General features: G+C 41.0%; 1 protein-coding gene across 1 annotated transcript in view; it reads right to left on the reverse strand.

Annotated features, from left to right (window-relative positions):
• Positions 1-16,382, reverse strand: part of tfpia (tissue factor pathway inhibitor a) — a 39,598-nt gene that overhangs the window by 16,295 nt on the left and 6,921 nt on the right. The window contains exon 2 of the mRNA XM_015976971.3: positions 6,891-7,094. Coding sequence (XP_015832457.1) covers positions 6,891-7,094 — 204 coding nt within the window. The remainder of the gene's footprint in view (positions 1-6,890; positions 7,095-16,382) is intronic.

Raw genomic sequence — 16,382 nt, forward strand, 5'->3', positions numbered from 1 at the left:
TTAAAAATATCTGTACAGAACCAAAGCTTATGTATTGTCAGCATATACTGTCCAAATATTGATGACCCTCCATTCTTTCATAATTTTTTCTCTGTACTCTCCGAACACTTGGACTGTCCACTTATACTTGGAGGTGATTTTAATTTTTGGATGAATTCCTTAACAGACAGGTTCAGTACAGCTGGGACTCAGCGCAATTGGTAATCCACTAATATAGCGCAACTGGCAATCCACTAATATAGTTAAACAGTACATGAGTGATTATGGGCTTTGTGATGCATGGCGATCTCTTCATCCTAACCGTAGAGAGTATACTTTTTTTTCGCACGTCCATCGCTCTCATTCACGTTTGGATTCTTTTCTAGTCAGCAGCTCATTGTTGGCTGACATTTCAGACACTGAGATACACCCCATAGTTGTCAGCGACCATGCTCCGGTTTCTTTAACTCTGGTAAATAAGAAGCCAATCCCATCAAGCAAAAACTGGAGGTTTAATACATCACTGCTTAAAGACGAAGGTTTTATTGAATTTTTTAAAAAGGAGTGGGCTTTATATTTAGAACATAATGACCTGCCTGGAACATCAGCATCTATTCTCTGGGAGGCAGGAAAGGCAGTGATGAGAGGTAAAATAATCTCTTTCTCATCACATAGGAAAAAAACTGAAAACAAACATATTCAGGAGTTAGAGGAAATCATCAAGTCTTTAGAGGCATCCACAGAAGAAGAGTCAATGAGCAAATTACGTAAAGCTAAACTAGAACTTCATGGAATTATTGACAAAAAGACACAATTTTCAGCACAAAGACTACGAATAGAAAACTTTGAACATAGTAATAAATCAGGTAAATTCTTAGCTAGCCAATTAAAAATAGATAAAGAGAAAACTACCATATCTGCTGTTAAAGACTCAACCGGGAATATAGTTAATGACCCTGAAAGAATAAACAACACCTTCAGAGACTTTTACCAAACGTTGTACTCACCACAGATAAACCCATCAGATAATGAGATCAATGAGTTCCTTGACAGGATAACACTTCCTAAATTATCAGACAGCCAAGTTACAGTCCTGGACTCGCCACTAACATCAGCGGAGCTCCAGGAAGCCCTTAAATCCATGAGTAATAGGAAAGCTCCAGGTCCAGACGGGTTCCCAGTAGAATTCTACAAAGAATTCTGGATCATTCTGGCTCCAACATTTTTCAGAATGGTGAGGGAAATCGAAGAGAGCGGCAAATTACAGCCAAACATGAATTCAGCCAATATTAGTCTCTTGTTAAAACCAGGCAAAGACCCAGCATTTCCAACCAGCTATCGCCCAATTTCTCTTATTAATGTTGATCTCAAAATAATTTGTAAAGCCCTGGCCAAAAGATTAGAGAAGGTAACCCCCTTCATAATACACCCTGACCAAACTGGTTTCATTAAGGGTAAACAGTCATCCACAAACTCACGTAGATTACTTAATTTGATAGATTTCTCTTACAGTAGAAACATAGAAACTAGTATATTATCTCTAGATGCAGAAAAGGCTTTTGATAGAGTTAACTGGAAGTACTTATTTGCAACTTTACGCAAGTTGCCTCTTAAAGCCGAAAGAACCCAACGACAAGCTGGATTAAATCTGTTGCATGTTCCACCTGCTGCAACAGTTCCTTCAAAATAAAAGCTGAACCATCACGACCCCCTTCAGGGTCACGCTGATGCCAATAAACTGTCGTGACTTGGGAGTATCTCAAGACGGGACTTGTAGGCAACTGCGACTTTGCTACAGGCTTCGGTTCCAGACAAGGTCCAAGCTGGACCTCGACACCTCCTGATCTAAACAGGGACTTCCGTTGGAGTACGTAGACCGACCAATGGTGTCTCAATGTGTGTTATAATCTCCAACCAAAGCTTAGAGCGAAACACCATTTCACTCCCATCAGAACTAATAGTCTCTCCGGATTTGCTGGTTCTGAACATATTTCACACACACACCATCCTCAGTCTTACGCCACCTTAGTTCATCATCACATAGTGTTTAAAGTTAGTCTTGTTTAATTTGTTTAGAAATAAATCTTTTAACTTTTTAAACCTGACTCGCTCTCTCTTTCTTGGAGTTGATACTGAGTGTTGCTCAATCCCTGCAATAAAAAGATCCGATCTTCTGGTAAAATTTATTCAAAGATCCATTAAGGTGATATTTCATATTTTATGATATTTCACATTGTATGGTTTCTAACTAAATGTAAGAACATCTTCTCTACAGTGACAAAGATCAGCCTTGGCAGAGTCCAACTCTCACTGGGAATGAGCCCAACTTACTGCCGGCAATGTGGACCAAGCTCTGACACCGGTCATACAGGGACCTAAATGCCCGTATCAGAGGGCCTGGTACCCCACACTCCTGGAGTAACCCTCCACAGGGCCCCCCTAGGGGCGCGGTCAAACGCCGTCTTCAAATACACAAAACACGTGTAGACTGTGGAGGCGCAAATTCCCACGCACCCTCCAGGATACCTCTAAGGGTATAGAGCTGGTCCAGTGTATATATATATATATATATATATATATATATATATATATATATATATATATATATAGTTTCTTTATCAATATGTGCAAACACTAGAATACACCTGAAGTTATTTTATAAAGAAAAATGTCTTGATATTTTTCTTTTATTTATGTAAAGGGCCAAAACTTTATGATCTTGTACAAAAATGGTATTTTTATTTATAAAAGACGTGTTCTTAAAAAACATCACCTTGTCTGTGCATGCAGGTTGTTTTTGAAGCTTCTGTCAACTTAAAAATCTCAACAATACATTTAAAAAAAATCATCCCATTCCTTTTTCTCATTGCTTTAGAACATTTCCAACCCGGGAAACTCTGGGTCAAGTTTGCAAAATGTTTTTTCTCTCAGAAGAAATCCATCATTTATCTGCTTCCACCTTTAACATCAAACCACTCTGCAATCAGTCAAGAGAGGAAAGTCCAATTATTTGCTGCTTTTATCTTTGCTGTTACTGAAATGGATGTCTGGAGATTTCCTTATTTTAGATTCAAATGTATTTTCACCTGTGAAACTAGCTTTTAATCAATAAAAATGTAAGCATGTAACTCCGTCTATGACTGAATCATCATAAGTGATGAGCTAATGTCCCAAAACGGCTCAGATAAATAAAATCAAGAGTTTATAAAGTGTGGCTCTTTTATTTATATATCCAAATTTATTCTTTAATCATCTCTGGTCCTTTTTAGAAAAAATATCACCTGTTTAATGAAATCCTCAACAAGAAAATAATATAAATTTTACTTTTAATTTGATTATTTGGGTCCAGGAAACTCCTGTCCTAATCTGTAATCTTGTAAACCATCACACTGGGGAGCAGCAGTGGCTCAGGAGGTAGAGCGGGATGTCCAGCAAACAGAGGGTTGTAGGTTCGACCCCGGCTCCTGGCAGAGAGAGCTGCTGTTGCGTCCTTGGGCAAGATACTCAACCCACATTGCTAGCTGGTGGTGCTCGGAGGGACCGGTGGCGCCTGTGCTCAGTGTGCTCCAGAGCAGCTGTGGCTACACTGTAGCTCATCACCATCAGCGTGTGAATGTGTGTGTGTGAATGGGTGAATTACTGGTTTTGTTTTGTCATTTATTTTAGAAGGCACTATACAAATACGGGCCATTTACCGTCCCACTGTGTTAATACTTTATAGCTAAAAATAGATCATGATGCTGGTTTCAACCGGAGGTAACAAATTTCAGTAAATCATTTCTGCTGTACATGTTTTGTCCCCGTTTTTATCCTGAAGCAAACTCCGCATCTTTTCAGACTTCATTGACTTTTGGAGTTTCTACTGGTGAGTCTCCGCCTTACAGATTTGTCTTTACGGCTCAGATTTGATGGAACTGATGGGAAAAAAAAGAGATTGAGTCTCAGTCTGCAGAATGCTAATCTGGCTGCATAATCCAACGTATCTCATGCAATGAAAAGGTGAAGGTCACCGTTAGCCTGTGGGACGAAGCACTTTGTCATATTACTGAATTACATCAAGTTGCTTCTCTTGCAAGGACGTCATTCACGATGACCAAATATTAACAATTAACTCTTTAACTTCCACTACAAGAAAAATCTAACAGTGGAAATTAATCTCTGTTTGCCTTTTTAATTCATTTAATATAGTATATATTTTTATTTATACATTTCTAGATTGTTTTGTTAATTATAATGCATGTTTAAGTACAAGTGTCTAAAATATGCCTTTTATCACTGTTTACGGTTTACTACAGATTATCTTAGTGGGAATAACTGAAAGTCCTACAATGTAAATTATGTAAATATCGCAGCTCTAACTACTTTTTAGTCGGTTTAAAATCACCCAAATCTGCCTTTATCTGCATTAAAATGAAAGGCTGCATTTTCCTCAAACTCTGTCACCTTTGACTCTTTGCTGTTAGTCATCCTCAGATTCTCCTCCAAAGATATTAAATTTCACCGTTTTGTTCAGGCAAAGTTTTATGTGCTGAGATCAAGTCTCGTGTCTTGTTTTGTTGGACTTCTCCTACCCATGATGCACCAGTCACGCCACAAAGAAAACAAAACAAAAACATTACTTTGAAAAAGAATGAGCAGCAGATGCCACAAAGCGTGCTGCAACTTGTGGTGTGAACGGGCGAAGAACTTTAGCAGCATCAGCTGGGAATACGTTCCATCTGGAGTAACAAAGAAACGCTCGGATATAATCCCTCAGTTGCAACTGTTTAATCTGATTTATGACTGAACAAATAACAGGTCTAATCACATTACAAGTTCATTAGAACTTACAAAGTCCAAAGTCTTCTGCTGCCAAGAAAACCCTCAAAACAGCAATAAACAAAGAGCATCTAGGGTGTAGTAATATTTACAGGTACATTAGCAACAGATACCTTGGCCCAGTGCATTATGGGATGTTTGAAGTAAAATCAAGCTGCTTCATGTCAGGTGAAAGCACATCTACTATTATCATAGGCAGATAAATGGAAGCGCTGGCAAAGACACAGAGACAAAAATAGCACTTGGATTTGTTGCAGATAAAAGACACGCAGCTTTTTATCCAATAATTTCACAAATCCAGGATTTACTCTGCTTTTTTCTGCTTGGATTGAAAAAAATCTCCTCAGATGAAAAGCAAAATATCTTCAAGGATTCTGCAGAAAGTCTAGATAGGATGGGAATTACCATGTCCTGGTGTCGCTTATCACTGATTAAGATAAAAATAATTTGGCAAATAAAGTAATTTAAAGTTTAGTGTGATGCACAGAGTGACAGAAATTCCAAATAAGAACAAAATGTGATTGAAATCTTGAATGATTATCCTGACTGACCTCCTTTTTAACAGACTATCCCAGTGTCCAGTGGGACGCCAAACAGTAAGACGACCTGAATAAACTTTATAAATGTGGACATTAGGGACAGGTCAGGGGTCTCATTTATCAAACATTGCATAGAATCCTTACTAAAACCGGATGACCGAGCCTCTCACCCCATCTCTAAGGGAGAGCACAGCCACTCAGTGGAGAAACTCATTTCAGCCGCTTGCATCCACGATCTCATTCTTTCGGTCACTACCCAAAGCTCATGACCATAGGTGAGGGTAGGAACGTAGATCTGTGTTCACCTTCTGGCTCAGCTCTCTCTTCACCACGACAGACCGGTACAACTACCGCATCACTGCAGACACAGCATCAGTCTGCCTATCAAGCTCACGCTCCATCTTTCCCTCACTCGTGAACAAGACCCTGAGGCCCTGTCCACACGTAGCCGGGGATCTGCCAAAACGTAGATATTTTTCTACGTTTTGGCCTGTCATCCACACGAAAAGGGATCTTTTTAAAAACTCCGGCCAAAGTGAAGATCTGCGTTTTCTCCGTTTTGGGTGTCTGCGTGTGGATGGACAAAATCGGAGTTTTAAGGTCCGCAACGTCACTTTCCGCGACAAAAAATGCTGACATCACGTGTGCGACCTGTGTTTACACTAGCCGACAGCATGGATGCCCTCAGAGCTGCACTCGCTTTATCAATTGTCCAAGCGCTTTTTGCTTGTTTGTTTTTGCAAGAGGAATTACTGCTCCTTGCGGAAGACCACAGACGAAGGACGAGGTTAAGAACGGGGGAAGTACTGCCACCTACAGGTCTGGCATGTCCTTAACAACGTATTTATCCAGGTACGTGTGGACAGAGTTTTTTTTTTAAATGAGGTGGTGTGGATGCAAGTTTTTGGAGGGGCGGATATTCGTAAAAAAAAAAACCCGGCTACGTGTGGACTAGGCCTTAGATGCTTAAACTCCTCCACGTGAGGCAGGACCTCATCCCTGACATGGAGAAGGCATTGTCCCCTCCATGGTCTCGGATTTAGAGGAGCTGATTCTCTGGAGTGACTAATCATGTTTCAAAAATAACAAGAAAAAATGGTCTCTGAGTGAACTTGGCTTTGTGAAGTGATGCCAGCTTTGATTACATAAAACTAAATCAAGTTATTATTTTGTGTCATAATCGGATTAATGAGCTTGGATTAAATGTGGTTTTAGAAAGGCAATGTGTGTGCATGTGCGTGTGTAGACTGTCAATCAAATGAGAATCAGTAGATCTGCACGTTCAGACTCTCACGGCTCAGTTAATTAATCTGAGGTTAATTTATCACCAGTTTTGTTTATCAGCCATAAATAACAGCAGATGGACCAAAGTTTCTTGTTTTCCATTAAATAGACACCTTCAGCAAAACTGTACAGCATTAATGTTCTGGCAACGTTCCCTCTCTCCACATGCCTGAGCTGGAATGAAAGTTGAATGAAGATCAGTTTTATTTACCCACAATGCAAAGCTACCAGATCTCCATTTTCCTAGGAAAACTTCAGGGTTTGTCTCACCTGAGACGACACACATCTCCTCACACTCCTGCAGCGTCTCAAAGTTGTTGATGTTCCCGCCGCAGCCTCCGTACTCGAACAGCTCACACTGACCCGTGTTCACGTTGAAGAAGAACCGCTCCTTGATGGCCTTGCATGGACCCGGATCGTCTTTGAAGGCACACAGCTCTTTGAAGATGAACGGTTCGGGTTGTACTACATGCCCTGAAATGGAGAGAGGAAGGAAACTTTAAATATGGAGGAAATTAGGCCACAGCATCAAACTCGAACCTCCGGCTTTGAGATAAGAGGAAGCTGCATGTTGGCAGAATTTCCAAACGACTTTAGAGTAAACAGTTTTTTGTTTGGGCCTCCAGATAGATTTACTTTGCTGCGGAAATATATGCAAAATACTCTGTAAGTCAACAATTGCTTTTCTGTTTTGTGACATTATCAAAAACTGAACTTTGGGCTCATTGTGGGTTTGGGTTCACGCGTTTATTTGGTGAACCAAAACTGTGAATAAAGATTCATCACTGACTCCAGCTGGAGTCTGGATGCTGCTGCAGGGAGAAGAAATCTCTCAGCGGCACCGAGCTGCAGCTAATCACTTTATTTACCACACAGAGTGAGAGGCTGGATCTTCACCCTGTTAGATGATCCACTCTGATAAAAAAGACGTGTTTGTTTTCTGCTAGAACACCGAGATCATATCAGTCAGAAAGCAGCTCTCTAATGTCATTATTGTTCACCAAAAACGATTTTCCCCTCTCTCGCCAGAGAGTCACTTGATTTTCTCCCACCCAGATCCTTTTCTGATGAAAGAAAAACCAAACAACTCAGAAAAAGATGGATTAGTATTCAAGCAAGTCTGCAAATTGTAGCATGGAGATGATTCCATGTATCATGCAAATACAGTTTATGTATTTAAAAATGTCAAATTTCAAGTTGAGAGGAATATTTCGAATTGATGTTGGTGAGAAATATTAGTGAAAAAGGACTAGTTTGTGAACTGTAAACACAGGATTTGATAGTAAACAGGTTACACACCGAGGCTTTAACGTAAGAAGTCAATCTACACATTATCATAATAACGTGATAAACAAAATATCTTCAGATAGCAATATTCTAATCTAATCCATTCTAATTGTTAATGCTTTAAAATGACCAAAGAATGGTATCTTCTTAATTAACCTCATAAAATTGTGATTTTAACCGTATTCCTTCGTTTTACAACAGAAACAACAAAGAGTGTAAAACAGAAGAAGAGGCATTAATTACATTTTCTAACAACATCTACCGACCTTTGAAGACATGAGAACATCTGAAGACGAACCTGTGGATTTTGGTGCTGAGGTTAGTTAGTTAGTTAGTTTTGACACAACAAACAATCTTAAGCTTGAACTATAATCTTCTAAAGTTTAAATGATGTTTGGATGTGACTAAAAAAGTGGAAAAACAAATATCAGAGTTTCTTCCCACCAGAGCACATCCTTCATGAAGGAACTTGCCCCTTGCTTTCCTGCACAGATGTCAGGAAACATTTCCTCATCCAGGCAAGGTAATGAGGGCAGCTTGCCTCCTTCTCGACCCACGTTCCTCCAAACCGTCTCATTCTGACTTGGCACTGGGACTCACTTCTCAAAAGCACCCAAACTTTTTATTACTCCTGTTCAGATGCATTCTGGGACATTTTGGTTTCAGTGAATTAAATATCAGCAACGTTTTAAGAAAGAAAACGTGATTTCCTGTTCATAAAATGAAGTCCACAGATAATCCTGTTGATAATGATGGACAGCAGTGGTATAAACAGATTTTTGTGAAAGTCTTATAAATAAGTCTGTTCAGTAGGAAAGGATTTGTCTGTCTGAGAAAAGGACAGAAAACAAGTCCTCCTTATTGATTTCTGCTCCTTCCGTCTGAGCCAGGCCGAAGTACAACACAAACGTCTTCAGTCTTTTGTGTCTACGCTTCAGACACATTAGCACTATGATGGAAGACGATATCTTTGAAAGACTGGGGGGTAAATGCCCCTTTCAGAGAAATGTTTTATTAAAAATCACTTTAAAGATATGGATCACTTGTTTAATCAATATATCTGCAGTGGTCTCTAGTAGGAAGGAATGCCTTGTAAGTCATACTCTGGGTAAAAACGCTCAGATGTGCCTGTTACAGGAATTACAGATCAGCTGGAAGAGACAGTAGCTTCAGATGACAAGAGTGGGAGTATTTTTTCTTTATATTTGGACATCTCATTTCTGATTTTCTTTTTTTTTTTTTTTTTACCAGGAAGGTCCCATTGAGATTAAAAATGTCATTTTCAAAGGAGTCCTGGCCAAGAGGCAGCAAAAGTTACAGTTACAACATTCTTCAGTTACATTTTATGTGCAAAATTACAGAAGGCAGTTACAACACAGGGAAGCCATCTCAAGAGCTCCCAGTCGGATTTTAAATGGATTCAAGGAGATAAGCTCAGTTAATTTCCAGTTTTCCTGCAGCCTGTTGCGTGCAGAAGGAGCAGAGTGAACAAACAGAAAGTAATAGCTGACCGTTTGCACGCAGACTGTGAGAAGTTACATTTCTATGTGAGATTAAGTTACAGATGTACTGTAGGTGGGTGGTAATCCAAGCATGGCCTTGTAGATGAAGGTGTACCAATGTCCCAACCTCCTGGTGGACAAAGGCCATCCCACTTGAGAATACAATTCACTAGGGATGTCCCGTTCTGATATCGATATCGGGAGTAATTCGATATCGGCTCAAAAACGTTATCGGATTATGTCAGAATGCATCAAAAATTGCAAAATGGTCTTTTTTTCATACTTACTGTTATTAGCTCATGTTGCCGGATTGAGTAATATCACTTGATCAACCCTTTCATACATTCCACACTACGAAATTGGTAAAGGTATGTATGATTTGTGCTGATATCGTATCTGATTAATATCGGTATCAGTCAATACTGAAGGCTATAATATCGGTATCGTATCGGAAGTGAAAGAGTTGTTTCGGGACCTCTCTACAATTCACAATGATAAGTCAGTGGTCTGCAGTTAGTAATAAACCTCAGCAAGGCATGATAAACCACATCACTCTTACCAAAACACTGTGCTGAAGCATTCATACACGAAAGTCTCCGTAATCCAGAATAGACAGAAATGTTGCACTAACTAGTCATTTTTTTCCTCAAAAGAAAAACAAAGTTTATTTAAAAAAAAGAAACCCTGTCTGAGTTTGAGTTTCTTCATAAGATTATCTATATGGAGCTTGAAGGAGATGGAGTCATTGAGCCAGACACCAAGATATTTGTATGTGTGGACCACCTTTATGATATTTCCCTCAAGGGTGGTCACTGAGGGCATACTTGGAGGTCTCTTTTTAGATTTGTAAACAACATTAGCTTTGCCTTGTCAGCGTTGACTGGATGACAGCAACACCACTCTGCCACCGGCTCCATTTGCTCTGCAACTTTGATGTTTCATCTTCACCAATAACACGAGCCTGGAGGAGTTCTGCTGTGGGGTACGGTTGCTAATGTTAACAGTTAGCTTCTACTAGCTGAGATTTTCTCTGCTGTTCCCTGGACACTAAACCAACAACAGCCTTCCCCGTCTCGAGTCAAGAAGGGTGAGTCCATGAAAGTTAAGTGACAGTGTGGCGTGGATCTGTCAGGATTTTCTAATCCTAGAATTTCACTGTCTATTTTCTATCAGAAGCTAATGCAGGAGATAGGTGTAGGAGACTATTTTCATGTTCAGCCTGCATGAAAAACTCAAGAGTGACTGATTAAAATCAGAAATAATCAATAAAAAATTGTTTTACCGTGACCCACACCTTTAATGAGCTGTAAAGCTATTATTTTTAGTACATCAGGTCAAATAAAAGTCACATGCCCAGGCTCTAGGAAGCAAAATCGTTCATATGAACCATCTATTTTATTACACCTGCCATCAGGTCTCCTCCACTTAGTATAAGTGAATAAAGTGCTGTTTGTACATTGCATCAGCAAAGCCCACCGATGCCAACCAACAAATCAGCTCCCTGAATTATGAACGGCACTAAACGGGAAGCAGAGTTTAGAATATCTAAATTTCAATAGGCAGCTATTCTCTGGAGTCCCACTGACACGTTCAGCCAGCAAAGATTTACACCTCTGGATAAAGATCTGAGCTACTCAACACCGTGCCAAGAACGCCCATAATTCTTGGTGTAGGTGGGTCTGTTTCAAGCCCAGTTCAAGCTTGTTTGGTGTACTGGAAAATTATTATTTGGGTTCATTTCAAGGTTCCTTGCAAGACGGTTGGACTTGTTTTCAACAGGAACAGTGAACTAGTAAACGAGACTCATCTCTTTCAGGATAATTTCTGAAGATTAAAGACTCTTGAATGTAGAAACAGACATCAAGTGAGTTTAGTTGTGTTTCTACCTGTGTTTGCGCCATTGGCACTTTGGAATGTGTTTCCACATATACCCCGAGGTCACACGGGGTCACACTAAAGACCGACCAGTTCCTGTTGTGCTGTTTCAGGATCACGTGAGAAAGGACAAAACAGACACTTCTCATTTTGTTCAGAACCAAAGAATAGCAGATTTTTTTGGGCTGATCGTCCGGTGAGTTCCTGTATTTGTTCACTTGTCAAAGAGCCTCTTTCAGCATCGCAGGTGCGGTGAAATGAGAGAAATTTCACTTCAAATTTGGGTTTGAGTCAACTTTGATCAGTACCAATATATGGTGGGCTGTCAGATGGCCCGGGGGCCATGGTTTGACCAACCTTGCTCTAACAGTATAGAGGGATGGATGGATGGATGGATGGATGGTTGGATGGATGGATGGATGGATGGATGGAGGATGTAACACCTACTAGCAAGTCAAGCTGATAGTTACGTGTGACAATGGGACTTTCACTTTATGAGTGAACCTGAGAGGTGAAAAGCTGTTCTCTGAGGACAAAGGACCAAAGGTGAGTCAGAGTCAAGACTTTAGGTCTGTCCTGGCATCTCCAGAATGATTAACCAGGAAAAACCTCCACAGGGGAAGAACATAGGAGGCAATCCAGTCAGATGTTTGTGCCCTTGGTTTGGTGAGGAGGAGCAGCTCCACACCTACCCAGGATGAGGGAGCTTCTCGCCTCATCTTCAAGGCTATATGTGATGTTTGCATACAGGAATGTTTCTTTTTTTTTTGGTGATGTAAATCATAAATTGACACTAACACGAAACTAAGATTAAAGTGTGCAAATGAGTCAGCTCTGTGTACATTTATAAGGATTTACCAGCAAAATACTGGAACAGTGAAGCTTATTTTATATGTTACTATGGATACTAACCCACGAGACTTCTCAGAACGAGTCTCATCGATACAAACATCTACTAATAGAAACCTGAAAACAGAAAATCCAAAAAAAGAACATTCAACATCAACAACGATTGTGCAGATGACCTCATTCCTGCAGAAAACTTGCAAATGGTTCCAACAGCCCCTCGCGTTGGGATCAAAGAAAGCCCCAGGCTCCGTCTGGAGGACTTTCTCCTGCAGATCAAAGGAATCCCGGAGAGACACAGACACGTCCGTGCCTCCAGGAGAAATGTGTTGCCATTTCTAGACAACAATGAAGGCTTTCAGAGCTCACTTTGTGTGGTTGAGAAACAGACTGGGGGCTCGCCGGAGGAGTACTGACTAAGTGGAACATCTATTGCTGTTTGGTCAGCTACACGCTGCCCAGCGCAGCTCACGGTGCAGAGCGAGATCCTGGCACCAGGTGTTTGTGAAGGAAGCACATGAACACAGTTACTTTAGAGATGACGCTGACATTTCTCCGTGTGTTATCTGGTTTTACGAACAGATTGCGGCTGAGGTTTGTGTAGTTGTTAGGCTGCAGGGAAATCTGCTTCATTATCTGAGCCGCTTGTGAGAGTCATTCATTTTTAATCCCAGTATTGTATGGCAGGTGCTGGGGGAGGAGATAAAATGAGCAAATTAATTGTTGTTCCACTTGAGCATCGAGCGTTAGCGGATCCATTTGTTCATGCCAGAACGGCTTTCTCTCTCAGCCTAGAACCCCAGAGATGTTGCAGCGCCACTTTTATATTTTCTCGCTGTTTAAAAGAAACAACTGTCGTGTTAACACTTGAATTTTCCTGCATTCTGTAGTGAACGTCTAATGATGGAAACAATCTGCAGGGCATTATTATTTTCTCACTTTTTCTCCCTCTTGGTCCAACCAAAAATCCTCTTTACTATAGAAAACCACGAAAATCCTTTTCGCTTCGGTGATTCAGCCAAATCCAGGCTCAGATATGTGCAATGGATCCCACTCTGAGCCAATTAAGGTGACATTTCAGCAGCTTCTTAGTCAGTCATTGGGACCTCTGCTTCCAGGATTCCTGGTTGGTGAAACAAACCTACAAGAGGCACAAAGTTTCTGTGACCTCTTTAATTTGGACTTCTCAGTCCAAAAGGAGCATATGGGAAATGAAGATGCAGACATAAGTTTGCCATAAGCTGCTCATGGCCTCCTAAGGAGGAAGTATCAGAGCACCATCTGCCAAAATGAGGAAGTCATTGTTACAAAACACTGAATTATTCATCACATCAACCAGTTACAGCCAAAGGATTCTCAAGAGGCGGAAACGATCAAATACAGAAGAGTGCTGAAAGTAGTCATGTAGAACCACTTTATAAACTCTATACATAAATACATCAGTGAAGAACAGTTTTCTTTTACAATAGGAAATTGTTCTTTGAGCCTCTATAGCTTACGAAACTATGTTGAGACTGAAAGTGGCCCAGGAGTCCTGGTAAATGACCACTAAATAGGTGAAACTAGGACATTTAGAAAATTGTGCAAAAGTTTATTTATGTCACTATGTCACAGGTTGCACTGCCCTGGTGTCTAACACCTGCCTACAAGGGTGATGCGCATGCTGAGTGAGTGAGTGAGTGAGTGAGTGAGTGAGTGAGTGAGTGAGTGAGTGAGTGAGTGAGTGAGTGAGTGAGTGAGTGAGTGAGTGAGATGAGGTGATGGATTTCAAGCCTCTACAAAAAAAAGTTATGTCTCAACCTATCATAGCCTTTGTTTTTTTTTGCACCTGTATCATTTTTCATAAGGAAGGGGCACAAATAGTTCATGTCCTGGGTGGGATCTGGGTGGGTGGCTGTTGTTTACGGAGTCCAGATGTGGGAGAAGAAATCCCACAATCACCCTGTGCTGTTTTGACCACCCAGGTCTGGGTGTTCCTATGCGGTGCAACTCACGTACCACACTATTGAACTCAAGTGAGTATGCTCTTTATTGTAGCTCTGTAAAAGTTTGGCCAAAGCTGAGGTGAGAGTCCAAGGCCCTCATTTATCAAACGTTCATAGAAACTGTTCTATATTCTCTCCAATGACCGAAATGTAGAATGTGTGTACGAACGGTCAAAGGACTGATTTATGAAACATGCGGTGGACTCTCCTACGCACGTTCCTCCGCTGTCGGCTGATGATAGAACATGAACAATGGAACACACCTTGGCGGTTCCTGATGACGTATCTCCTAGGCAACCAGGGCGGGGCCAAGACATCAAGGCGAAGTACCTTGGCATTGAGAAACACCCAAAGATGTTAGCAGTAGCTCTGGCTAGTGTTAGCAGTAGCTCTGGCTAGTGTTAGCAGTAGCTCTGGCTAGTGTTAGCAGTAGCTCTGGGATCAGCAGGGCTAGATTTAGCAGTAGCTGGGACTAACATTGTGGTATGGTTAGCATTACCGCCAGTAACATTTACTGTATATGTTGCTGACACTAAAGTGGGCTGGGACATGCAGATGTAAAGGTGTGTCCAAGCTTATGACGTGTTAAAGCAGGTTTTCTCAGAATGAACGGTTTCTCCGCGGCCGTCACAGCATTAATAATCTGCATGTGAAATTGGGTAAGACACAGAACAGACTAATTGCTACATCTTACATCCCACGCTGCCTAAAACCCCTTTAAGTACATTAAAGACAAAGGAATTTTCAATCCAATACTCATCACAATAAGTAACACAGCAGACAAAACTCAGGGTGATGTCATTAAAAAAGGCTTAACGGTCCATTTTGTCACCCATTCTGCAGCCTGTACAATGAGGTCCTTTTATATGAGTCCCACTCCAGCCTTTCATCCCTACTGAGTCTTAGTTCTGATTAAAGTTGCCTGTTTCCTAATTTCTGTTAGAGCATCTATAATAGAGAACGGCAGCAGTCCATTAAAGTTCCCCTAAACACATCGATACTTGTGTCGTACGATGGAGCTCTGATTTTTCAAACAACTAGAAGACCTTCGAGGATTCAACATATGTTTGAGCGTTGGCCTCATCTGGTTTGATGTGGCTACACGACTCAATCAATAGGTCAGACGAAAAGCTGGCCACGGCGGCTCAGTCTCCATCCGTGCAAATGCCACTCAGCCGACTGGGCTGTAGATGCACTCGATTAGAGGATCGATACCACAGTCTTCTTTAAAGGTGCAGGTTATCATTCAAACGAGATGGATGAGTGAAAAAGGTAAAACGCTTCTTCTGTCGGCGGAGGAGCAAAAGTAAAGTTTAAAAGCATTGTTTCCTGTGAGGGATTAAGTCTGCAGCTTCTGCTGAAAGGGTCACAACCATAGAACTAATGATTATATATGAGGGGCACGGAAAGTTCAACTCAGGATGCACCATTTTATTCACAAGAGTCACCGAAGCCTTAAGCATGTGCATTCAGCCCTCTAACAGCTGATTCCGATCACCGCTCACAGTTTAAACATAAATAAATAGATTTAAATAAATCAACGGCACAGGTTGCATTTCAGTCAAAAATCAATGCTAATTTGCAGATTTTAAAACAGGCTGGAGCATGCATGTAGAAAATAAATTCACTTCATTGCTAATATTGATATGGTTAATTAATAAGGACCATGTCTGCAGGAGAAGATGTTAACTAACCACAACAATTTCCTAAAACACGAAAAATAAATCCCTGCAGTAGGTGAAAGTGATCAATGATGTTTTGAAACATTTCACGTCCATTTACTCCTGCTGGAGGCTCTCTGGCATAACTGGAGTTCATCTTTCATCCCAGAAGAAGGTCAGATTAGACCCTCATCACCAAAATCTTCAGCTATATGACTGTGATACCTCCAGGCTGCTTCCTTCTGAAGGTTTTCCAGGTACATCCCACTGGGAGGAGACCCTGAGGTTATGTCTCCACTCTGGGGATGATGAAGGATATCTGAACTTCCCTACTGGACCAGTTTGAGTCCAGACCAGGATACGTGGATGGATGTGATGAACTGCTTCAAACATAACTCCTGATGGAATATGTAGGACACCAGTTTCCCTGACAAGAAGCCTATTGCTCTCATCTTTCCTTGGTTTCTCACCAGCTCTGTAATCTCTGAGATGCATAATTTCCTGCCTTTGTCCCACTTCCATTCAAGCTTACATTTATCTACAACGCTCAACTCATTTGGGAAACTTAGAGCTGTTTTATCGGTCTGCACAGCTGAATTCAAACTT

The sequence above is a fragment of the Nothobranchius furzeri genome, chromosome 14 (assembly GCF_043380555.1).
Source record: "Nothobranchius furzeri strain GRZ-AD chromosome 14, NfurGRZ-RIMD1, whole genome shotgun sequence".
Classification (NCBI taxonomy): Eukaryota; Metazoa; Chordata; class Actinopteri; order Cyprinodontiformes; family Nothobranchiidae; genus Nothobranchius; species Nothobranchius furzeri.